The 27,498-nt window shown below is 31.1% G+C and overlaps 1 protein-coding gene across 1 annotated transcript in view; it reads right to left on the minus strand.

The window, feature by feature from the left end:
* The window catches only part of LOC139502368 (feeding circuit activating peptides-like), a 49,986-nt gene extending 25,421 nt beyond the window's left edge, over positions 1–24,565 (minus strand). Inside the window, exon 1 of the mRNA XM_071291829.1 lies at positions 24,010–24,565. Coding sequence (XP_071147930.1) covers positions 24,010–24,096 — 87 coding nt within the window. The 5' untranslated portion in view covers positions 24,097–24,565. The remainder of the gene's footprint in view (positions 1–24,009) is intronic.
* Positions 24,566–27,498: the final 2,933 nt, after the last annotated feature.

Consider the following 27,498-nt stretch of genomic DNA (forward strand, 5'->3'; position numbering starts at 1 on the left):
AACAAATTAATAAATGGAAAAAAGAATTAAAAACAAAACAAAAAACAAGTAACACACACACACACACACACACACGCGCGCGCGCAAACAGAGGAAAACCTTTATTTCACTATAAAGGAGAGTAATTTGTTGGACACCTTTCCCATAACGGTCTTCTCAATAAAATTGATAAAATGTGCCTACTTGATAAATGTGTTAACCCAAAAGGTGATTCGAAACCAGTCAAAACACTTATATGTTTGGATAGAGGGTTTAATTGTCGTTTGATCCACTCAAGACTTATTTAAGGTATACGGTATGTTGACACTTATTTAAAGCCGAACGTCCACCAGACATCAGCGATAACATAACGGGGAAATATCTAGCATATATAAATATTTATATCCTCTATTATAGCTATTAATTATATAGTACTTGACTTCCCTCGTTATACTATTTCATTGCCGCGTGTAGTTTTATGATTGAACCAATCTATAGATACCACGAACTGCTGTATAAAACAATCCTGTCGAATGCAGAATTTGATAAAAAGATCAAATAGCAATAAAAATTCTCCTTTCTTGTCTTCTCATTACCAATAATTAACATTGAACAGAATGTCAATACTCTTTTGACAAAATCGACAATTACAGACATCAAACGTGGCATTACTGCTTTGATTTTGAGTATTAAACCAATGAATTCCTAGTTAATCACCTATCGTTTATTGCCTAATTGACACACGTAATTAAAGTACATAATTTGTCAACTGTAGTTAAATGTCCGTGTTATTACATGATAACATATAAATTAAAAACCTGTATTTTATCATGATCTGAATTAGGATATGCCTCTATCTATAGTAGTTAAGTGGAAACCAAAATACGTTTCTCAGTTATTTAATACAACATGCGTTTTAATTTGAGATTTGTGCAGTCGCCTAAGAAATTAAGATGGAAAACACCGATAGAAGCCGGTGTAATGAAATTATATATGCACTCTACATGATTTACTCCTTAGTTAAACATTAGGTTTTGTTTACCATTTAAATAAAGACAATAATTAGTAGGGCGTGATCTCTCTGGTTAGGCTTGACTCCGCGTTTATTTAATAGGACGAAAATTCAAAATACATGTAGAAATAATTGGTGTCAAAATGTTCTGATATTTGTACAATGGTTTTATGCCATTCAAAATAATCTATAGTAAATAAAGTCATGCACAAACCTCTGTTTTATGTTTGAGTACGAAATAATCATTGGTCCTTTTAATTAGGATAAAGCCAATAAACTGGTTAGTTCAATACCTATAATATTTACTTGAGTTTCAATGCAAACAAAGGAAGAATCCAGTTTCAAGCAATACTAATGAATATTATGTCTTTTGACTAAATTCGTTTTATAATTTAGAAAATACTGTACGAGTTTTCAATTTTTTACATCACTGGGTCGATACCTCTGCTGGTGGACTATCAGTACCCGATGGTATCATCAGCTCAGTAGTCAGTACATTGGTACTGACATGATTTAACAAACTTTACTAAATTTGCCCGTTTATAAATTTTGAAATTATCAAGAAACTAAGGTTTCAACTCCCTCAGGCAAAGTTGGCTTTAAATGAATTTGGCTATTTATTTTAGGTATATTTGACGTATAGCTCTTCAACGGTTTCGGCACTTATACATCTTCGGATTTCAAGTGTTTAGCTTTGAGCGTTCCTGATGAAGGTAAATCCAGAAAAGCGCTTCGGACGCAAGAAATTATTAAACGCGTTGTTTTCTTTGTTTTTAATATATAAATGGACATCGGTACCATATCGAGCTGATAAGATAAATAGTTCAAAGTGCTCCAAATTCATGTTTGATGCACGTCTATGCACATGTTTTCTCTGACTTCTACATGTACGATTTTGAATGTTAACAAACCATTTTTACTACGAATTTCACTTTTAGAATATTTTACTCTAATCCTTTCATGTACGACGGTTTATTTAATATCTTTAAAAATGGTTTGAATATAGAGGCGGATCTTTCCATTCGATTGGTGTGTTTGAGCTTTTGATTTTGTCATTTGATAAGGGACTTCTTGTTTTGAATTTTCTTGCTATTTTACTTTGGGACTATGGTTCCTGTTAACAGTTTTCATAACCAACGTATCGCAATTCTTAAGAACAGAAAACACCAAATATACTGATCTGCAAGGTGGTTCCCTAATCAATTATTCAAATTTCCATGCATGAAATTTAATAGAAACCTAGAACTTAAATGAAAGAATGTTAAAAATACCGAGTGGTTTGCTTCATCTCAAAACTTTTAATACATTTATGATAAGTTTCTGTGTTACGTATAAACCCTGCACTGAAGACAGTATTTTGTATAAACTGACTCACGATTTATTTATTGTTTGATTATAGTCAAGAAAGTCCAGTCGTTGAGTTCACTTACATTAAGTACTATCATGCATAATCAAAAGTTGTCGAATATATAAAATTCTGGATATAATTGGCAGCAACTGTCATTATTTGTATGATATAATTTTTGATGAAATAACATTAAAAACGATTTTAGTCCTAAAAAGGCGACACAATAACTTTTGAGGCAAATTAATCATATCTATGTCTGGTATCAAATTGTTTCTGTTTTTATACTTTACTTGGAAATAATAAAACGCTTCATATTACACCTATATAAGTACTGATGCCCGTTTATGAATTTTGAAATTATCAAGAAACTAAGGTTTCGACTCCCCCAAGTAAAGTTGGCTTTAAATGAATTTGGCTATTAATTTTAGGTATTTTTGATATATAGCTCTTCAACGGTTTCGGTACTTATACATCTTCGGATTTCAAGTGTTTAGCTTTGAGCGTTCCTGATGAAGGTAAATCCAGAAAAGCGCTTCGGACGCAAGAAATTATTAAACGTGTTGTTTTCTTTGTTTTTAATATATAAATGGACATCGGTACCATATCGAGCTGATAAGATAAATAGTTCAAAGTGCTCCAAATTCATGTTTGATGCACGTCCATGCACATGTTTACTCTGACTTCTACATGTACGATTTTGAATGTTAACAAACCATTTTTACTACGAATTTCACTTTTAGAATATTTTACTCTAATCCTTTCATGTACGACGGTTTATTTAATATCTTTAAAAATGGTTTGAATATAGAGGCGGATCTTTCCATTCGATTGATGTGTTTGAGCTTTTGATTTTGTCATTTGATAAGGGACTTCTTGTTTTGAATTTTCTTGCTATTTTACTTTGGGACTATGGTTCCTGTTAACAGTTTTCATAACCAACGTATCGCAATTCTTAAGAACAGAAAACACCAAATATACTGATCTGCAAGGTGGTTCCCTAATCAATTATTTAAATTTCCATGCATGAAATTTAATAGAAACCTAGAACTTAAATGAAAGAATGTTAAAAATACCGAGTGGTTTGCTTCATCTCAAAACTTTTAATACATTTATGATAAGTTTCTGTGTTACGTATAAACCCTGCACTGAAGACAGTATTTTGTATAAACTGACTCACGATTTATTCATTGTTTGATTATAGTCAACAAAGTCCAGTCGTTGAGTTCACTTACATTAAGTACTATCATTCATAATCAAAAGTTGTCGAATATATAAAATTCTGGATATAATTGGCAGCAACTGTCATTATTTGTATGATATAATTTTTGATGAAATAACATTAAAAAAAGATTTTAGTCCTAAAAAGGCGACACAATAACTTTTGAGGCAAATTAATCATATCTTTGTCTGGTATCAAATTGTTTCTGTTTTTATACTTTACTTGGAAATAATAAAACGCTTCCTATTACACCTATATAAGTACTGATGTGAACCCGGACATATGTAATCATAACATATATATTTCCATTTTAAATGATGTATGGTTTCGTGATTATTTTGTTGGGGATCTACCTCTCAATTTCCCCAACTTATGAACACTTTTGTTTTAGAAATGTCACACCTATAATTTCAAGACACAATTAAGTACTTTATGAAAAATTATCGTAGTTTACTCACATATGATCGAATAAAATGTCGTTTGTTGCAATTGATGTTCTCTAAAACCTTATATCAAAATATAATTCATATTATTCATTAATTATATTTATTGTAGCGGTTTTGTGTTTTAGTGATGACTGTTATGTAGACCTGTAATTTATAATCTGATAAGTTGACATTAATTTGTTTTGTATATGTACTTTTGTACGATATAGGATGGTTGCTTCAGTACGAAAATAATTCCATGTAATATGTTGTGCAAATGAACCTCCATTATACAGAATCTTCAAACAAGTATTGAATAGACCTACAAACAAAACATTGCATGAAATCCTCAACTTTTTTTTTTTTGGCTAGCCATCAAACTCAAAAGTTTTTTAAATTTCCGGTACCAAATCAGGAATATGACAGTTGTTATTGTTTCTATGTATGCTGGCGTTTGTTTTAAATGCACTTCTATGTTCCTGTTGTTCCTTTGTTTTCCTCTTAAAAATAATGTGTCTCTAAATTTTAGTTTGTAACCCGGATTCGTTTTCTCTCAATCGATATATGATTTTTGAACACCGGTATACAATAAGACGTGTCATGGTACTTGTCTATCCCATATTCATGTATTTGGTTTTGATGTTATATTTGTTATTCTCGTGGGATTTTGTCTGATGCTTAGTCCGTTTCTGTGTGTTAGTTACATTGTAGTGTTGTGTCGTTGTTCTCCTCTTATATATTTAATGCGTTTCCCTCAGTTTAAGTTTGTTACCCCGATTTTGTTTTTTGTCCATGGATTTATGAGTTTGAACAGCGGTATACTACTGTTGCCTTTATTTATTCAACTGTTGCCTTTATTCATGTGAATAAAACATAAGGGTATTTAACATTCTAAACATACCCATATTTAAAGTTAAATGATCGACCCCTTCTTAAACAAAAGAAGTTTTGAAGTCTTTCGAATTTTGCACGTCTGGTGTCGGTTGTTCAAACGGTAAAAATTCAGGGCACAAACTATACTCAGATAAACAAAGAATATCAGAGAAAACAGGTCTACAAAACAAACCTCGCAAAAATATATTGTTAAAAACAAAAAACACTCATAACCAATTCTTAGGAAATTTGAAGCTATTTAAAAAGGTGGTACTCATCAACCTACAAACAATTGTCACAATATCAGAAACTTTCCGAAAAGATCTCGGTTGTCTGACTGCATCCTTTTGTATCATCGAAATAGTATATTATAATATAGAACTAAACAGCAAAGTATTTGTAGCGTTTCTAGACAGTAGGAAGACCTTTGATACGATATGCCGTTATGCACTTATGTTGAATTATTCAACTTTGGTATCAAAGTTAAGCATGATCTCTGATAAAAGATATGTATAGTATAAAAACCAAGTTATTGTTAATCAATGCAAATCAAATATCTTTGCAGTTTAAAAAGGGGTTAACCAATGAGGGGTATTGTCTGGGTTTTTTAATTTAGTGAATTGGTACGATATCACCTATATATATCATGTATATTAGTGATGACAACTTTCCAGATGAGGGGAATGTAATGTTTCGAATGTAGTCGAGTCGAAACATGACAATGAATTGTTGATTCGCATTTACTCAAACAATGTCTTTAACTAAATATTTCTAAGTAAATACCACTTTTTGTTTAATATATTTCAATAGCAATATGGTATATTGGGTTATGTTTAAATAGAAAATTTCATTCGTATTTCGATGAAAAACAATAACATGTATTCTACTGAAATATATAATGATTACACCGAACGACAGACGACAGTCTGATATGACGTCACATATCCTGTTTAGACAGATTCACCATATCACAATAATTACCAGTAATGTTTCATTATTTCTTTATTAGATATGATTCTTACATAAACTATGCATAAAGAATCACTCAACAGAAATAAATTCAAATGTCAAGAACTTACAAATTATTTGTCTGAATATGATATACCACGCAATCTCAATAAAGGCGATTTACTCGCTTGTCGTAAGCAGATGAGAAGTTAAAATTTCTCGGAAAATGACAAATGAGCATTCAATTTAACCTTAAAATTAGCGTTCTCTCGTTCTATACATATAAAATTGTTGTCGTTCCACGACATATTTTGGCGACTAAAATTTAGCATTTAACTTTTGGTGCCATTTGATTAATGCAAAACAAAAATAGTTATGCTTCAAATGCCTATAAATGAGGGTCTGTATTGGGGGGGGGGGGGGGGGGGGGGGATCTGTTATTCTGTAAACATTTAATTTTCACCCCTTTTTTCTCTAATCTATAAAAATTAACCCCTTTTTTCTCTAATCTTCAAAAAATTAACCGCTTTTTTCTCTAATCTTCATTTTTTTTTGCCCGTTATTCTCTAATCTTCATTTTTTAAAGGGCATTATTCTTTAATCATTTAACCCCATCCAAACCCTCATAAATGTAGATTAAATTTAAATAATGGTTTTGCGGTCAAATTAAAAAATGCTCTTTCAAAAATAGGGTTTAATCATGTATGGGAAAATCAAAGTACGTTCTCTAAAAAATGCCTTATAAATACTGTAGGTAAAAAATTGGCTGAAAGGCATACAGATTTCTGGAAAGACAGTCTTTTTAACGACCAAAACAACCCTAATGGAAACAAATTAGGAACATATAGAAAATTAAAAAAAGAGTACAAATAAGAAAACTTTTTATTCATAGATTTAGATCGACACATGATATCAAATTTTATAGAAATAAGAATAAGTAATAGTTATTTAAATATTGAACAGAGTAGACACCGTAAATTACCGTTGGAAAAAATAGTATGTCATCTCTGTAAAAAGGATGTAGAAGATGAATATCACTTTACTTTAAAATGTCAAATTTTAGAAAAATGTAGGCAAAATCTTTTTCAAGAAGTAGAGAATATAGTTCCAGATTTCACCAAAATGTTGATGAGGAAAAATTTGTATTTATGTTTACTTTAAATGAGTATGACGTAACTAAAATTATTGTCATGGGAGTTAATGGTTTATATGTGTTAAGAAACAGCCTAGCTGATAAGAAAAACTAGTGGATGTAAAAAAATGATGACTATTTTATATTTTCCTATAGTATTTGTTATGATATATTTTATAACAATTACAATAATATGAATGTTTGTAATTGTACTTTCAAATTTGCAAAGGTATTACCTCCTCCAAAACATTTAAATATATAGTCTTATAAGAATATGAATGTTGTTTAAATTTAGATATTATATGTTTGTAATGATTGTCATGCTTGTCTTGGTAACAATCCAATGTTTGGATTTTACACCAATAAAATGATTTGATTTGATTTGATTCATGATTTCGAACTTCAAGAACCGATACCCCATATATACATGTGTCTACTCCGTACTAGGAGGGAAACATAAAATGTGACAATAAGTTCATCATTACGACAGAAGAGATAAATTCGGATCCCTTGTTGAACATCACACTTAAAATGTGTTTCCTGAAAACCTTGATAATCAGTCATACGTCCATTTACTGATGGGTTATACATCTGGTAATGTACAAGAATTGGAGGGTTCAATACTCCTAAAACTAATTTGTCTCCGCAAACAGTGTATGCCTCGTTCCAAGAATTGTCTTGTGATGTTCGTCTGTAAATAATTGATAAGTCACACATTATTCGTCTGTTAATAATTGATTGGTTACACATTATCGGTGCTGTCCCTTAATTTGCAACTTAATCTCTATTTTTAGTGATTTACTTCCAAATTGTGCAAGGGTACGAAAATTGTCTGGGAAAAAAATTTAATAATGATTATAATAGAAATAATAATAATATCATGCATCCTGGTGGTTGAAGGTCGTTATTCGAATAAGGTAAGATACACAGTAAGATAAACACTTTAATTTTTATTTTAAGAATTGAAAACGTATCATCAAAGGCATTCGTTTAGACAAACCACAACAAATCGGATAACTCTTAGAGAAATTCGAAGACAAACCACAACAAATCTGATAACTCTAGAGAATACACAAACTTTAATTTAATGAACTGCTTTTTGTTAAGCCTTATGACATGCGGAGGACATCTCTGCTCGCTGCGACAAATAAGACTATTTAATACACTGGTTCCCTGTTTATTGCTTCTTATGAATTCTCTGACTATAACACAAAGACTTTCTAATTATCTCCCTAGGGAAGAACACTCCTTTGTTACTAATTGGACAATAGACAGTAAATAGTGTTTATGAGATTACAAAACAACTTATTTTGCAAAAACTTCAATCGCGTCCTCGTAAACAACATAGTTTGATAAATAGGTTGCTGATAATACTGCACTGGTACGGCTTTACAATTTCAGATGACCTTTATAGATGCGTTCCTCGATGATAATCAACCGAAACAGGCAGGTGACCATTTTTCACTGCAATTTACACTAGTGCCATTTTCAAAAAGGTTCGTCAGTCGTTAGAAAAAATAACAGAATCATAGTTTCATTTATGTACTTGTAACAACATTAAGTACTTTCTTCTGTTTTTGATAGATTATCATAATTACAATGCCCGTAGCTCTGAAATGTTACAAAATTTTTAGAATACTTCTAACTGTAGAAAACTTCTCAAAGAGGTTCGGTTAATGCATGATTCAATGAAGAATATCGTTCATAAAACGGATTCGTTAAGACAAAATTCAATGAAGAAAATATCATTCGTAAAGATGATTGGTTAAGTCAGAATTCGATGAAGAATATCATTCGTAAAGAGGATTGGTTAAGTCAGAACTCATAGAAAAATACTGTTTGTAAAGAATCTTGGTTTGGACAGAATTCGATGAAGAATACCGTTCGTAGAGATCAAAAGATTGAAAAAAATTAAAAAAAGATGGAAGGTTTGAGAGCATAACAACAAATTGACTCCTTATTTAAAGACAAAAACATTTAACGAAATACTTTTCCTTAGTGAGTTGCGCGCCTTTTTTTTTTATATACAATTGAATAATTTCATGAACTGAACATTCATCAAACAAAATATATTCATTAACATCATGCCAAATTAACATAAATAATTCAGCCGTTATATTCTGCTGTTCTATGGTGGTTGGTCAATGGTAGACAGTCGTCTCCTTGAAATCATACTACATCTCCTAATGTTATACAGCAGACAAAACAGTAGTTAAACAACTATAGTAGTCACATTAACTCGTACCAAAGTGAGATATTTACTTCAGATTAACAATCTAAGCTTTCTAAGTATGTAATAAAAACACAAGTTTTTTTTATCATTTACATATAAGAATATGTCATCCATTTTGTATTATTTAGGAATTGCATCATATAAAACAAATTCTATGAAGAAAAAGCGGATATATTGATGTCACTATTCTTTTTTATGCATATCCTGTTATTTTATAAAAGTAAAATCACAAAAATACTGAACTTTGAAAAAAAATTCAAAACGGAAGATCACTAATTAAATAGCAAAATCAAGTGATGAAACATTTAAACGAATGGACAACAACTATCATATTCCTGACTTGATACTGGCATTTTCAAATGTAGAAAATGGTGGACTGAACCGGGTTTTATAGCGCTAATCCTTTCATTTGTATGACAGTCGCATCAGATTCTAATTTATTTACAACGATGCGTGAACAAAACAGTAACATTGTCAAAAAAGGTGTACAGCAGTCATCCTTATTTCCATGCATATTTTTTTTAGATATATTTTTAACGTCTGGAATTTCTCATAATTGTTTATCGTTTTTGCTATGGTATTGTTTTTCGTTCGTCCGTTCGTCTGTCCCGCTTCAGATTTAAGTTTTTGGTCAAGGTTGTTTTTGATGAAGTTGCAGTTCAATCAACTTGAAGTTAAGTACATATGTTCCTTATGATATGATAAAGCGTTTGACCCCATTTTCATGGTCAACATAGAAAATGATGAGTGGGGCATCCGTGTACTATTCTTGTTATAGTATCTTTTGATTTTCTCAGTCTGATGTTTAATCTCACGTGATGAAATATATTATGATGATATAATTTCTTTATTATATATTTGTAATACCATTCTTTGTCACTCAAAGAAATCTGCATTAATCTGTACAAACGATACTTCAGCACGATTTGTAAACCTAGCTTTACTTTTTGGAAAAGATAATCAAAACTTCATAGAAACTCGATTTAAAAATGGATGCTTAATATTAAACAAATATTTAGAATGATATAATTTTAGGAGTTACCTTTTAAGTTGTGAAAAGAATGACTTAATTTTTAGGTATTTAAACTAATGTTTTAGTCCCAATTGATTTGAATTGTTGATCTAAATGTAATTGATATTTGACAAATTTTTGTTTGATGTTGGTAGATTTTGAGATATTATTAATTTGAGATATTTAATTAATTTTTAGCTAACAATAGCTATAGAATTTAGAAACAATTACTTCTGTCAATAGCGAATCACGTATTTTAAGTATATATAAATTAGTCTAAGCAATCTGATATTCATGTTGAGTGTAGCTGAAAGTTCTTAAAATTAATAATTTAAAGAAGGTGATAATTTGTGTGTATATTTGAGTTTCCTTGCTTATGATGACTTTGAAAAAAAACCACATTACAAATACTAAAGTAAAACAAACAATTTAATTGTTTTACATTGTCATTTCGGGGCCTTTTATAGCTGACTATGCGGTATGGGCTTTGCTCATTGTTGAAGGCCGTACGGTGACCTATTATAGTTGTTTTAAATTTCTATGTCATGTTGGTCTCTTGTAGAGAGTTGTCTAATTGGCAATCATACAACATCTTTATATTTTAGGTCTGTTTGATTTCATATTATAGGTAAAACAAATATGTTAGTCATCGTTTTTACCCTTGTTAGAATGTGTTTTGTGGATCGAATAAGTCAACCAAATGGTTTACACTTGCTTCACGTCCAATGTTGACGTTCGTTTACTTTTGATAGCTAAATACGCCTAGTTCACGCTCACCTCATTTCTAGCTAAGGGGTTAATTTAAAGGTAATGGTATGAAAGGATTTATGACGTTTTTAGAAAAAATTAGAAATTCAAATAAAATAGATCTCAGTTAGATAATAGTATATGTTTATAGTTTATTAAGATACATGTAATTAAAAGTAAATAGGATACATATTTCAAATCAATCATAAGAACTTTATCTTAGATGCAAGGTGATCAGTACTAGTACAAGTCAAGTACCTCATAACATAAGTTATTTGGCACGCTAAATGAAGGTTATAAGGTTAGTATTGTCAAGGATTTGTATAGTTTGGTATTGTCGGACTGAGGTGTGAGGAATTCGGTGGTAAAATTACTATTAAATTCAAGGTTATAACCATATTCACAAAATGTGTAGATACTACAGCATCATGAATATTCAGTTATACATTTAGGCACAAAGGATACATTTAGGCACAAAGGAATGTTATTAATAACCAATCATAAAGTTTAGATACGAAGATTGACGTATAAAAAGACACTGCTTAAAATTGAACAAATCTTTAATTATCTACTATTATAAAGATCAGAAATTGAAATTCTTCCAAAAATATTATTCTATTTAAATTAAGAAATAATAATCCTAACGCTTTTCAAAAAAAAATAAATACATTTTGCATATTATGAAGCAATAAATGTTTTGGCAACAAATTCCATCGTTGCAAAAGAAGCTCAATCTTGTCTGGGGAACAGGAATGTCGGGTAATGAATAGTGACTATAAAAGCAAATATATTAAGTCTACTGCCCGTATATTACAATCCTTGTTCCTACCAGCAAATTGAGTTGTCTTATTTATTTCATTAAAAAGGTAATTTATATACTGTTACGTAAAGTTATTTAATGAAAGAAATAATTGCAAATTATTAGGAAATAATTCAATAAATATAAATATATACGGTCGGGGTCGAGAAAATTACAGAGGTCAGAACGGAGTTCAAAATCAGAATAGCCGTGGTGTGCATAAATAGGTAAATTGCGGATTTTGGAATATTAATGGTTGGAAGTCTGATGTAAATAGCGATAAATATATATTTTTAATCTCATGTGTAAAACATTATAATTTGGATATACTTGGGACTAGCGGAGACGCATCTTGCTGGAGATAAAGTTATTAGCGTTGAAGGTTATCAGTGGTTTGGTCTTAATCGTAAAAATATTCATGTCCGAGCAAAATCCGGATCGGGTGGTGTTGGAATTTTAGTACGAAATAGCATATGCAATGTATTTGATGTTACAATTGCAGATAATGACACTGAGGGAATTTTATGGATTAAACTTGAGAATAACTATTTTACGATCAAAAAGAAAAGAAATAATAAACATAACAGTCCTTGTTCCTACCAGCAAATTGAGTTGTCTTATTATTTCATTAAAAAGGGAAAGAAGGCGCGAGTCCCACTCTCGCTGCCAAGCCAGTCCATAACAACGACATGCAGTCCCCAGATGTCCAGACATTCTTCTACCTACAAGAACCGTAGAAGAACTGAGCAAATGAGTGGAGGCAAATCAAAATCATGTTTATCAATTTCGAAATCACCAAAGACAACCATAAAAACAACAGTAACAAGGGACCTCCATGTGAAGTCCTCATTACAACAAAAACTATAAAATCCCCGTCACAACAGTAACATGGAAACAGATTCAATGAGGTCGAATTATTCTCCTTTTTATTAGTGAATATTTCATCAGCGATGTTTCTTCGCTTATTTTAACAAAACTGAACAGAACTTGCGTTGAAAGCAAATTATTATTTTACTTTCATTAATCATGATTGAACAAAAAAAAATCACATCTTCATTTTTTTTTATATCTCGTATCTAGTGCCCATGTAATTAAGACAAACGTCGACTATTTGTTTGATGAGTTAATCTAGAAGCTTAATACACTGTGCTGATTCAACCAAATACACCATCTTACAATCTGTCATGTTTTTTTTTTATCTGTTTTTTACTTGTCGTCTTACCTTATACTAATATAATATGTTCTTGTTCTTTCTACTAAACTCCTTCATTTCAACGGTGAAAAATATCTTCCTCTTGTTGTTTTAAGGGTTTATCGAAAGTTTATCTCAATTTCAATTAAAAACTGTCCAATGGAGAGCTAAATTTATCTTTTCATTAAGATGCTCGTGGTCGTAAGTTTAAGCCTCGAGCAATTAATCAATGTATTATAAACTTTGTATTTTCTGAAGCTAATGCACTGAAACTTTTGTTTAAAAAAAGGAGTGGATATGCCAAAGATGGCTATCAGACTGCACCTTTGTCAAAAGAAAAAGGACAAAAAGAATAATGGTTACAACCACTAGTCATTAGGCATCCTGAATCACACCCTACAGTGTGAGATTCTCCAAGAGGATAAAGAATGAATCTTGGAGTAAACATTTAAATTATTTGCCCTTGTTGATGTGAAAATCAAAATGTAATTATACTTGAGAATCAAAAAAGGATTTATACATGTGTTAGCGTGAAATTAAAAATTCATGAAATGTTAAGTTATCATATCATAGTGAAGTATAACACACGTGAAGTGTTTGTTTTAGCATGTATATACAGCTATGGTTCTAGCTGGTTAGTCAGTGCTTGATAAGAAGTATTTAAAACCCCTTTCTTATTAAACCTATAATATATAGTAATCTGTTTTACACATTCCCCATTTATATTATTAATTTTAAGTTTCACATTCGCCCATTTCTTTGGTTTCCAGGAAAATTAATCTGTAGCATGTTAATGTATCATTCTTATTTTCCTAGACAAGGATCTAACTTGTTCGAAAGTTTTTGAAACTATTATAATATATAATTAAAAACAATTAATTTTCTCTCAACCCACCTACACACGACAAAAATCTAATGTTTCAACACCGATGGTAATTGAAGTTATACTGTGTTACATCAAGAACATTAAATTAGAATTAAATAGGCCTACAGTAAAGGTGATATCTAGTAAACAGGTTTATACGGCTTCAGTATACTGCGTAGGATTTTCTGGATAGGACTAGAGCTATAATAGTATCATGAAAGTTCATCTCACGTATCCTTCATTCATATCTAATTCTCATATTTTTGTTGGCAAATAAAACTACAAGATGTTCCTGATAGAAGTATTGACAAATTCCTTGATGGTTTGATACGATGTCTTGATTAATATTTCTTATATTTGTTAATATTGAATTTTTAACTTCATAATATGGAAATACGGAGGAAAATACGGCTTATAGTTTTAACATTTCAAATACAAAAACTAAATCAAACAGATGAATATGAAAATTTAGATTGTAACATTTGTTTTAGCATTATGTCGTCATACGGTGAATTATTAAACAAAAGGAAACTATTAGATATATCGTTTCCAAGGTATTACAAGATAACGCAAAATTAATAACGCGGGGAAACAAGAATAATGATATCAACTCTTCCGATCTAAAAGGAAATACAAGGTTATTAATTTTTTTCTATTAAAAATGTTAATATTTTACCGACTATATTGCAATGGTTTCAGCTAAGGGCAATCCACAGGAGAGGATGGTAGCTTGAGTCTAGAGTAGATTGGTGGATATTATTTAAATTGACATTATTCTGAACATTATTCTTGAGTGAACACTTTGATCATCGAACTAAATTAGACATGAAAAGGAATACCGAAGCAAACATTGTCAATATTTTGTTTTTTCAACAGTACAGCGAAAAGCTTTTTCGATTGCATAACGTTTAAGATTTTTGTTTTTTCTGATAATTTTCAACAGGTTGACATGAACAATAAGTAATACACATTAATTTAAATTAAAACATTTAGACAGAAAAAAAGAACACAAAGCAAAGGAAGAAAGATCCCAAAACCCGCCAATAGATATGGGGTGATCAGAAGAGGTTTGTTTTCTCCTTTGATTTTTGTTAACATTTGTTATGTCAGTGTCTTTTATGGCTTGCTGTATGTGGTATGTGGTTCGTTCATTGTTGAAGGCGAATTCCGGTTAATTCTCTGAAACCAAAAAAATGGACGAAAAACTTAATATACCAAATTATCTAACCTAAAAATGTGCACTAACTAGATATAGGAAGATGTGGTGTGAGTGCCAATGAGACAACTCTCCATACAAATAACAATTTAAAAAGTAAACCATTATAGGTTAAAGTACGGCCTTCAACACGGAGCCTTGGCTCACACCGAACAACAAGCTATAAAGGGCCCCAAAATTACTTGTGTAAAACCATTCAAACGGGAAAATCAACGGTCTAATCTATATAAACAAAACGAGAAACGAGAAACACGTATATATTACATAAACAAACGACAACTACTGTACATCAGATTCCTGACTTAGGACAGGTGCAAACATTTGCAGCGGGATTAAACGTTTTAATGGATCCAAACCTTCTCCCTTTTTCTGAAACTAGTATCGATTCTATCAGTGTAGTGTGGAGTATTTTGTGAACTTTTTTCTTCTTTTTGCCATTGTGTTATATATCTTTTTTCGATTTTTGTTGTCATTGTGTTGCGTTTATCTCTTCAATAAAAGTTTTAGTATTTCGACGTATATATATATAAAAGCCTAGTTTTATAGGTTAATCTATAAGTTCGTGTTTTTATACTCTCCCTATGATATCATGACTTAAAATTTCGTTTTACAACAATATGTATTTTTAATTTCAAAGAAGATACTTCCGAATTTAGATGACAAACAGATGTTAACTTCTGCGTTATTTGCTGGAAATGTATTTCATTGGCAATCATTACAAATCTTCTGCTTTTTATAAGACATTGGATGTCATTGTCATCACAGATGCCTACCATAATGCATTTGTATTTCAGAGAGACCACGAGGTTTGATATTCAAATTTCAGGAACCACATACCCTTCCGAAGCACCTAAAGCCACCCAGAGTTTTAATGAGTTCGTGTTCCTTAATTGTTAGTTTAATTTGTAGTTAAAAGCAGCTTTGCTAATGAATCTTAACGATTCAGTAAATTGTCGAACTCTTTACCACTACGTTACATTGCAGAAAAGACCACAATGCAGGGATTATCTTTTTAACAATTGTTTATCTATAAAAAAAAATATTTTAGAAAAAAAAACTCAGAAGTCATTAACGCTACATGTAACTGCCTTTCTAATTACACGTTTAGATGGCATGCTTGTTTTGATTGCAATTTAGAAGACTTATGAAGAATATCTCTTGTTTTATACTTGTATTCGGCACGTTGTTGTGTATACCGTTTGTATTTGTTTATAATGAACGGCATACACAGATTTTTAATTGAAATTCACTGTAAAGTTAAACATGGATATATTTTTTACTTGGATAAATTCTACTAGATTAGAGAAATCTTTTTCGGTTGGATTGACCAGTAATATATTTAAGTATAATGCAAATTGATTGATATTTCGTGTTATTGGTTAAAGATAAAGGACGAGTATTTTCTTAGACATCTAAACAAAATATCACCATTCAATGATTCATATAATGGCTTACATATTTCACTAAATAACCCGTTTGCAACTGACGCGATTCTTGCTGGTTCTAGATCTTCGCAAAAGAAAATCATTCATCATAACTATACTTTTTTCATATTTAATATGACTTTTATATCTTCACTAAAAAGTTCATTCCGATTAAAAATAAAGCTCGTTTTGTAAAATACTACCTAAGCTCCCCATAATACTTAATATATTTATTTTCTCACAATTCATTAGTGTACATTAAAAGGTAAATCGGTTTACTACTGGGTATCATCGATACCATTCGTATAGCCTCGGTGGTTATCTTTATATATCTTGTTGTTTCCGTCTGCTAAGCCTTATTCTCTGTGGATTGGTATAAATAATTTCAGCATAATGACATTTAAATAAAGTTTGACGTTTTCAAATAAGATTGACGTATTATTTCAATTGTTCGTAAATTGAAACAAACCTTGCAGAGATTAAGTTAAAATATTGATACAGACTTTGATCAACAACGACGTAATTTACTGAAAATCATTGGCAATCATACACCATCTTCTGATTTTTATGTTTTTATTGTAATTAAAAAAAATCAATTTGGTTTTAAAAACTTTTATAAAGAGGTGTCTATAAATAAGAAAATCCTTCTTTTTTTATACTGTGACTTAAAAAATATAACTTTGTAAAATTTACAAAACCTTTTATAGCTGACTATGCGGTATGAGCTTTGCTCATTGCTGAAGGCCGTACTTTGACTTATACAATGTAACTAACACTTTCTGTGTAATGTAGTGTTTTGTGGAGAGTTGTCTCGTTGGCAATGATAGTTTAAAAAGAACAATACTTTTTATGAGTTATGTACTTTCTTGATTCAAGTCCCAATAATCGACCATCTACATGTGTGAGAGTAAAGTTCGAAGGCCGTACGGTTACCTATGATTGTTGATATCTGTGTCATTTTGGTCTCTTGTGGAGAGTTATCAAATTGGCAATCATGCCACATCTTCCAACATCTTTTTATTGTTTCTGTGATGTCATTTACTTTAAAATAAATGGTACGGATGCGATCGACATAGTCATGACACTTGGAACTATTTTAAGTAAAATGGTTAACTCTCAAACTTAGCTATCAGAGCGTTGAATTGTGAAATTCTCCCTAACATCTCTTTTGTTCTAATACAAGGAGTCAGAATATCATTTTCTTGTTAGTATGCGTCAGAACTGTGTTGTATTCATTTGTTTGCGCATGTCATTTCTTGAATTTTACAGATATTTGTCATACCATCCACAAGTATGAAACTCCGGAATGTCCAACATAGACGCTGTCAATTATCAAATTCGATACATATGTTAGATTAAAACTGCCCTTTATAACATTTTATGTTCTTGTAAGTCTATTGGATGTTACGGTTAATTAGAGGACAACAAAATAAAAGATTGTATAAAAAATGTAGCCTTCAGTTGAATGTTAAATTCTATAAAAGTCATTTAATTTATTCTATTAAGTTCCTGCTTTTGTAGAAGTCATTAGAGATGAGGCCGTAAAGCTTTCAGTCAAATGTTCAATATGATAAAAGTCATTTGATTTACCGAATAAGATCAATTTGTAGAATAATGTAGGGAGGTTCACGATAAATCGCCGAGGTCTTGTCACTTTATTCTCATGTGTGACGAATGAAGACACCCATCTTCTTCATCTTTATACAAAGCAATGTAAGAAATAGTCAAAATATGCATTAAATCCTGAAGCGTTAAATTAGAAAGGTCTTGATGGAAGTTTATTGAAAAATATTAATCAAATTATTATGTTATATATGTACTTCCATTACTTGTTATTACCGAGAGAGATACTTGAATCATCTCTTGTGAACAATCCTTTATAAAGCCCCAGTAACACTTTCACGTTTTACTACGTTTTAAAATGCTACGTTTCAACTACGTTAAAAAAAAATGTCCCGTTATTTTGAAAGCTAGGTTTTACTAGGTTTTAGCTACGTTCTTATCACGTTTTGCTACGTATTAGTACGTGTAGACCCACGTTTCCACCACGAATTGATACGTTTTGACACGTAGTAATATAAGCACGTTTTGTTGAGTTCCGTTAAGCTTTGATACGTATTTACTAGTTTTCTATTTCGTTTCAATTTTCGCTACGTTTGTTGTTTAATTTTCAAAACATACGGGGCAGGTTCCGTTTTGAACAAAAGATCACTACGTTTCGATAAGCTTCGTTACGTATAGTCCCGTTTCGCTACGCTTTAAAAACGTAGTAAAACGTAGCTCTTGAAACGTGAGTGTGTGACTGGGGCTTAAAAAGAACACCAGTTTTGTAGGCGATTCAGTCTTTTAACTAACCTTCTTAGCAAATACAATTGTGTCACTCATTTTACTCTCAGAACTTAATGTAGAAGGTCAATTTATTTTCAAAATTCTTCCTTTTGACAATTTCATTTGGTATAAAAAAATAACTTGACTCTGACTACCACGCGTACCCTGTCGACGCACTTGACCTTTCTTTTTTAAAGGTTCAATCTAAACCGATTGTTTTTTACTCCTACTTTTTACTGTTTTATACAATAATTACATGTCATGTATCCTTCATTGGAATTCGTTATTTTGACAACAATCACGAAGCACTCTAATACCGTATGAAATACAACAGCTATTATTACACGTGCTATTGTGCAAAATTAAAATAATGCATTAAAAAACAAACGAAAAACTTGACATCACTCATAATTTCATGTTTGAAGCATTAAAATGTAATAATAAGAATTGGATGCATCTTTTTATAATAGTATAGCGTGTGTAAATGCGTTGATCGTCAGCACATTTCTTTATATAATTAATATACAAAATATGCTTCGGTCAATAAGAGGAACATTTTTCATTCTTTACGAGTTAAGGGTTAACTGGTAACCTACCTTACTCTTACATTTAATTTTAATACTTCGTACAGGTTTTCGATTGTGTGTTATGTATACATACTTTCTACCCCGGAAGGTTACACCAAACGCTATGTCAATACCTCAACGGAAGAGATACTTATATCTCATTATATTCTCGTGCCTAAGTACTGTTCACTTAACATGTTTTGAAATAAGTCATCTTCAATTTTCTATATTCAAATGTACTTTTGACAGACTCTTTTCTAAATCTACTTAGTAAACACCTCCTTTTAACAAAAGAATGTTGAACATACTACAAAAGTTGTATACCAGAGTAACATATCAGACAATTAAGTGAAACATTTGGTATTGATTCTTGTAAAAGCAACACGTGCGGCTGGATTACCCACGCGCGTCTGGAATACCCGGATGTTACAGGTACATCTCGCGGGAGCAGGTACTGTGCGCTCCAGGAAAAGATTTTGGTAGGTTTGAAATTTAATAAGGCGATATGGTATGATTCCCAATAAGACCCAGCTATTCAACTGGTTCAATTTATGTGAACAATGGCAACTATAGAAACAATGAGCAAACCCCATTCCGTATAGTCAACTATTAAAGGCACAGCCGTGACATGTTAAAATGTGTGACAATCAGCATACTGTCGGTACAAAGCATTATTGGTTATCTACTAATGATAAAGAAGTTACTTAATGTGTAAATGACAAGTAGCAGGAAAGAATAGGACAATATTCAGTTATATATGAATATAATTTTGTATTCGATTTGTTCCTTAGTAATTATTTGTGACACATTCTTTTGGGAAGATGAGTCGAAAAACCTATTAAGTATATACTATTATGGCTTGATACATATTTGGAATTGACAATGACAATCATATACTAGGTGTATAAGGCTAAATTGAAGATAGTTATGGAAATATGTTTTTCTATATGATGGCAATAGTGATTATGACCAGCACGCAAACGTGTAGACTAGAAAAATAACAACGATGCTTTCTCATGCTCAAAATCATTTTCATTATTCTAAGTTAATATATTGAGCTCATTTGTGAAATACGATGATAGCAAACCCAGCGATAGACGGATGCAACGGTGTGAGGTCAGATACTTAACAAAGCTATGTAATATGAACGTAAATTCTATTCTTCTTCTCCCGTAGGGAAGTAACTGAAATGTCCTTTATCTGTTCATATATAATTCGAACCTAATGCATGTATGGAAGATTATTAACTATTATTCACATTATTATTGAAATAATAAATCTCCTAAGTAAGAGTTTCCACGTAGCTGTCTTTTCAGCAAATACAGAATAAGTATAAAACTATCACCTATACAGATTTAAAATTCTCTACGAGAAAACAGAATCTCCGGAAAAGTTCCTCTTTCTTAGCAATTTGAAAGAAGGAACATGGCTTGGGATTTTTGAAGTTTAACTTGAGAAGTACCGATAATTCACATGAGAAAATTTTGAGAAGTACCGATAATTTACATGGCAAAACCTTTAGAAGCATCGCTATTTCAAATTGCAAAACCTTGAGAAGTACCGATAATGTACATGCAAAACCTAGCAAAGTACCGATCATTTCCATGAGAAAACCCTTATTACAAAAGAACTGGCGACAAAAAACGTATGGAGTATAGTGACTTAAACCAAGATGACTTGTAGAAATCTAAAACAATAGACAGGTGTTTTAATAGTTCATTGTACTTCGATTTAAAAAAATGTAAAAGCTACATGTAAATTAAAAATTATTGAAACAGTCTGAACCAAGTAACCTGGTCATTTTTACCCGATGTTATTCACATTCAACAGATTATCCTAAATTCAGATTTAGTAACTTGATCACAGTTTTACCAAAATTATCAGACTGCCATATTCGGATAACTTTGCATTGTATTTCCTGAGATCCGACAACGTTTTATATTATTTCAGTCTTTTATATAATTCACCAACACATCTAATAGATCTATGATATATGATGAAGTATATAAAGTTTAATGAAAAAAATAAGAAAATCTGTGTTCACAATTCATATCACTTACAATATTCTAAATAAAGATTAAAAAAACTATATAAACAGTATAGCAATGCCACTATTGATCATCATAATAAAATAAATCATCGTAGGCTGCTTACAAGATACAAGTTAACAGAACTCGGTTAAACTGTTTATTACAAACTTTAGGTAAATACTTGTTATTTTTGACAGTTGAAGCAGTTATAATGAACTAGCTCAAGGTTCTTAATGTTATCAAGTAGATAATCAACGTTTTTGTTCACTTTCTAATTTTGTATTCTGTATTCGTTTCTCATGCTTTCAAATTTGACAACTAATTGAATGATAAAATGATTCAATTTCAGTTCAAAATAAGTCATTGAAATAATTAATTTATCTAATTTCAAGTTGAAACAATAAATTTATCTTTTGATATGAGTCGAATTTATGAGTCAATTTTGTACATTAATCTTAGTCTGTTTGTCTTAGTATGAAGATACATGTACTAAGAATGGACGATCTAACTATTATCAGTGGAAAAAAGTGTTACGGAAGGAATGAAAAGACGACGGTCGAGTAATAGTAAAAAAAACATTCAACATAAAGATGAAAATCGACCAATACTAACGCCACAAAAACAATATTTCTTTCTGAGATGATAACAGACAACAGATAGCAAAAGAAATAAAATTATAAAAAATGGTGAAGAAATATACGAAACTAAATGTCGGTATATACGTGAGAGAACGTCAACTTGAGAGAAACAAAAGAGGAACACGAGGAGCACTTTTTACAATGAGGTGTTTAAAATGGACTAAAATTAAACGACTTTTATAGAAAAAAATTACAGAATTCAAAGCATTGAAATAAGCAACATATTTGTATCAAAAGAAAAAAAAAACTCTATACAGAAGACAACCATTGCAGTGAATTATTTAATTAAAAAAAACCCCACAATTATTAAAATGTATGTAACATGAAGCCAATACAAGCAATATTTAGCATGCAATGGTCGCCACATGAAATTTTTTATTTTTCTTCAAAGTGGGTTTGAATTTGTATCGTTTAATCATTACTTTGCTTTAAATTAGTCAATCGTATCACATATTGTTACTTAATATTGCTTTGTTTTCTGCTTTTTTTTTGGTATATTGGTCTCTAATGTTTATAACATTTGCCATATTTTAAATATGTTTTAGTGCTATAGCATAGTTAATTCTTTTTGCAATAAAGAATTCATTCAAATTAAAATGAAATAAAGGAAAAGTTAAGCTGTTTCATTTAGTGAAGACGGTGGTATTACATTTTCGCAGCATTAGGTTGGCCTTTTGTGTACCCATGGCAGGTGAAGGAAGTCAAATTAGGAGCACTGTGATTGGATGTAAGGGAACAATATATTTTTTATTTATCTATGAATAATTGCAGTGTGTATACAATTACACCATAAATTTTGAAACCTATTGAAATATTTTCTAGAGAATTATTCGAAAAGACTTCCAAAATTTCATATAATTGGTGGAAAATGACGGTGGGCATGGATAACATAAACAAGCTCCGTTGGAACTTGGTCATGATACTATTTGGCATTAATTTTCAAAACAGAATAATAAAGCACTAACACTACTTATAACTGTTTTATCCAGGTTTTTATCATAAAAAGTGGTAAATTTAGAAAATGTTAATATTGTCGCCTATGGCAGAATAAATAGTACCGTTTTCCCTTTAAAGTTCTAATCAATACTAGCGAGAAAAAAACCTCTGTTCTATCAAAGATAATCATTTTGTTACATTTCCGTTTTTTAAATGAAAATCTGTTATAACTATCTTAAATATCAGATACACACTTTGCTTGGCGGATATCGTACCTGCAGGGGGAAGGTTTTAATTTCAAACATTCATTTGCACCATAGACTTCTATTTCCTTTTTAATATATTTCAACAATATGATCAAGTATCTTTCAAACGTAATTTGACGGAATATTAGCGGTTCAACATCATGAGTTGTCAAGTATTACATTATATTTTATCAGTTTCTTGTACAAAATTCATCCCAAACGTTTACATATATCAAGCATAAACATGAACAATTTATTTAAAGTCGGCTGTGATACATTAAACATTTCATCGCAAGCTTTACATATATATCTGTGAATGAAAATCAAGCCATTTAAATTTACTTAAATTATGTGATACGGCTTCAGATTAAAGAGTTCTCCTATGTATCTAAATATAGGGTATATCATTTTTTTTAAATACCAACGCATTCTAAATATGTTCAAAAGCCACAGAAAACTATGAAAACATACGTGGGTCTCGCACATACAAAACCAAACAGAGAGTTTCTGCTTATCTATATAATAACGTAATTTTATTTAATTTTATAAAACGATCTTTTGACGTTTAATTATCCTGCGATTTGAAAAAAAAAATAACGACCAAATTTAGACTTAATTTTTGTTTTTCTTCCAGAATTAAAAAAAAAACCTATATACAATACATGAAATGTTATAATTCAAACTTAATGGTGTTTTTTTGGGGGGTGACAAAACCTTCTACTCTTTATTTACAATTATTCTCAAAACACTTTCTTTCTCGTTACCTCAAGTTAAATTTTGTATTGCTTTCAGGCAAAACTGTTATATTAAGGATTGGACTAATATTAATAAATATTACTTACAGAATTTCCTTCATTCTTTAAAGATTTCCCATGAATACTAATTAGCATCAAGCATAATATTCCTGGAAGTAAGGTCTTTCTCGTCATCCTAGGACGGAACTACAAGATATGTCACTATATACAATGTTTCTCCAAGCAATTAACACTTTGGATATGTCTTTGGTAATTTTCCCGGAATTGTCGTCTCTTTCCGATATCCGAGCGGGTATTTTATAGTCATTATGGACAAACCCACGACACACGTGTTATGGGAGGCGTTATAAAAGTTTGTTTATCTATTGAAGTTTTATCAATATCTGTAACAATAGACCGTTCGAACAAATAAATTACTTCCTTTTCAAATTGAACGACAGTAGTTGTCATTTCACTCCATTGTCTGCCATTGGTCAACTTTGAAAATAAATATTCAATTATTACTCCGATTATAAACATTTACTGTAAATTTGTAAAAGCCACATAGTACGTGTTATATGTCAGAGCATGAAGTCAATTGATAAAATGACTATTTATAACGACTACATCTCGCTTGACGACTTATAACGAGCACTTGTTAAGTGATTTGATAGTTTAACTAATTAGTCTCGAGTGATGCTATGTCATATGTAGCCTGTTATTAAGAGAGGCGTACTATTTCAAATATTTGTTTTACTTATGTTTCTATTAGTGTGTTGAACATCTTCCAGAAATGAATTAAAATAGATATTGTTTCTATAAAAAAAAGAAAGAAGAATTTAACGGGAGAATCAAAAAAAAAAAAAAAAAGGAATGAGACGAACTGTAAAATACAAACAGACAAATGTCCACACGACAAGAATTAGGTTATTCACGTTATGTGAGTAGATATAGGAAGATGTGGTATGAGTGCCAAAACGAGACAACTCACCATGCGAGGAATGTTTTTCCATATCTCAATAATAACCATTGGTTTTGGTATTGAGATTTCGCGTGTGACAAATATAGACAAAAATCCAAACATGTTACCCTATTCATATGATGTAATACCAGATATTAATACACTTTCGTTTCTAGTGTATATAAAAAAGAAGATGTGGTATGATTGCCAATGAGACACTGACAACTATCCACAAAAGACCAAAATGACACAGACATTAACAACTATAGGTCAACGTACGGCCATGAAGGTTAACTCATTTATCTTTTTGTCAATTTGCACTTGATAACTAGCACATTAAAACTTCCACTGTATCATTGTATATGGCGAAGTCGACGGGTTAAATTTAACAAAGCTGTAAATTTCCCAGAATTTCAACTGCATACTTTTTTTATGTCATTTTATCACCATAGTTTTTGTGCACCTTTGATTAATAGGTAATGTAAAATTGTGTGTGTTATTCTTGGTAAGACCTTGGTGGTTATCATAATTATATAAATGATATATTCGCTTTATCAGCGTTAAAAATAAGGAGATGTGGACACTGTAATGATTGTCAATCCACCAAAGTTCAAATGAAATAAATATTAGCAATTATAGGTAACCATACGGCCTTCAACAATGTTCTTTTTTTACGTTTTAACGAACCCAACTACAATGTACATAAAAAAAAACAACACGGGACCTGCCTGGTAGAGGTAAACTTTCTTTCAGTTATTTGGAACTGAAATTTTGATCGTGTTGGCCCCTGCGTAACGTTTTGTGTGCGTCCGTTCATTCGTCCGTGTGTCCTTCCGGTCTTGTTAGCACTTTCGCGGGTACAATTCTTGCCAGATTTTTATAAACTTATACTATAGGTTACTATCAGGAATATCGCAGACAAGTTCTAAAATTATAGCCAATCGACATTTTTGAAAAGAATTATGCCCCTTCGAAATATTGATTTGATGGAAAATGGCCTCGTTAGCACTCTCACGGGTCCAATTCTCGGCAGAACATTTGAACTCTGCGACTGTCATACCAGTGAGAGGTCTATCTAGCTCTAAAACCAGGTTAAATTAATCTTTTTTTAATTAATAAAATACCTGTACCAAGTCAAGAATATGACAGTCGTTATCCATTCGTTTGATGTGTTTGAAATTTTGATTTTGGCATTTGCCGAGAATTGTTGTAGAGAAGGCTAAACGTGAAATAAAGTATCAGCGAAAATAAGTAGGTTTACAGTATCTGTTTTTGTTAATTCTTTTTGGTACATTTGTTAGACCGTTAGTTTTCTCGTTTGAATTGTTATACATCTGTGATTTTGGGGCCTTTTATAGCTGATTATGCGGTATGGGCTATGCTCATTGTTTTAGGCCGTATGATGAACTATAGCTGTTAATTTCTGTGTCATTTGTTCTCTTGTGGAGAGTTGTTTCATTGACAATCATACCACATCTTTTTTTTTTATATAAATGTACTATAATTTTAGTAGAGAAGTACACTAAACAATACATAAATATACCATTATGCAGTGTATACATTATGCAGTGTAGTATACATTAAGCAGTGTATACATTAAGCAGTGAAGTATACATTAAGCAGTGTAGTATCCATTGTGCAGTGTAGTATACATTGTGCAGTGTAGTATACATTATGCAGTATAGTATACATTGTGCAGTGTAGTATACATTATGCAGTGTAGTATACATTGTGCAGTATAGTATACATTATGCAGTGTAGTATACATTATGCAGTGTATACATTATGCAGCATAGTATACATTGTGCAGTGTAGTATACATTGTGCAGTGTAGTATACATTATGCAGTGTAGTATACATTGTGCAGTATAGTATACATTATGCAGTGTAGTATACATTATGCAATGTAGTATACATTGTGCAGAGTAGTATACATTATGCAGTGTAGTATACATTATGCAGTGTATACATTATGCAGTGTAGTATACATTATGCAATGTAGTATACATTATGCAGTGTAGTATACATTGTGCAGTGTAGTATACATTGTGCAGTGTAGTAAACATTATGCAGTGTAGTATACATTGTGCAGTATAGTATACATTATGCAGTGTAGTATACATTATGCAGTGTATACATTATGCAGTGTAGTATACATTGTGCAGTGTAGTATACATTGTGCAGTGTAGTATACATTATGCAGTGTAGTATACATTGTGCAGTATAGTATACATTATGCAGTGTAGTATACATTATGCAATGTAGTATACATTGTGCAGTGTAGTATACATTATGCAGTGTAGTATACATTATGCAGTGTAGTATACATTATGCAGTGTAGTATACATTATGCAGTGTACATGTAGTATACATTATGCAGTGTAGTATACATTATGCAGTGTAGTATATATATTATGCAGTGTAGTATACATTATGCAGTGTAGTATACATTATGCAGTGTAGTATACATTATGCAGTGTACATGTAGTTACATTATGCAGTGTAGTATACATTATGCAGTGTAGTATACATTATGCAGTTTAGTATACATTATGCAGTGTAGTATACATTATGCAGTGTAGTAACACATACAACATAAATATACCATAATGCAGTGGAGTAGCAAACTAAATAAA

The sequence above is a fragment of the Mytilus edulis genome, chromosome 13 (assembly GCF_963676685.1).
Source record: "Mytilus edulis chromosome 13, xbMytEdul2.2, whole genome shotgun sequence".
NCBI lineage: Eukaryota > Metazoa > Mollusca > Bivalvia > Mytilida > Mytilidae > Mytilus > Mytilus edulis.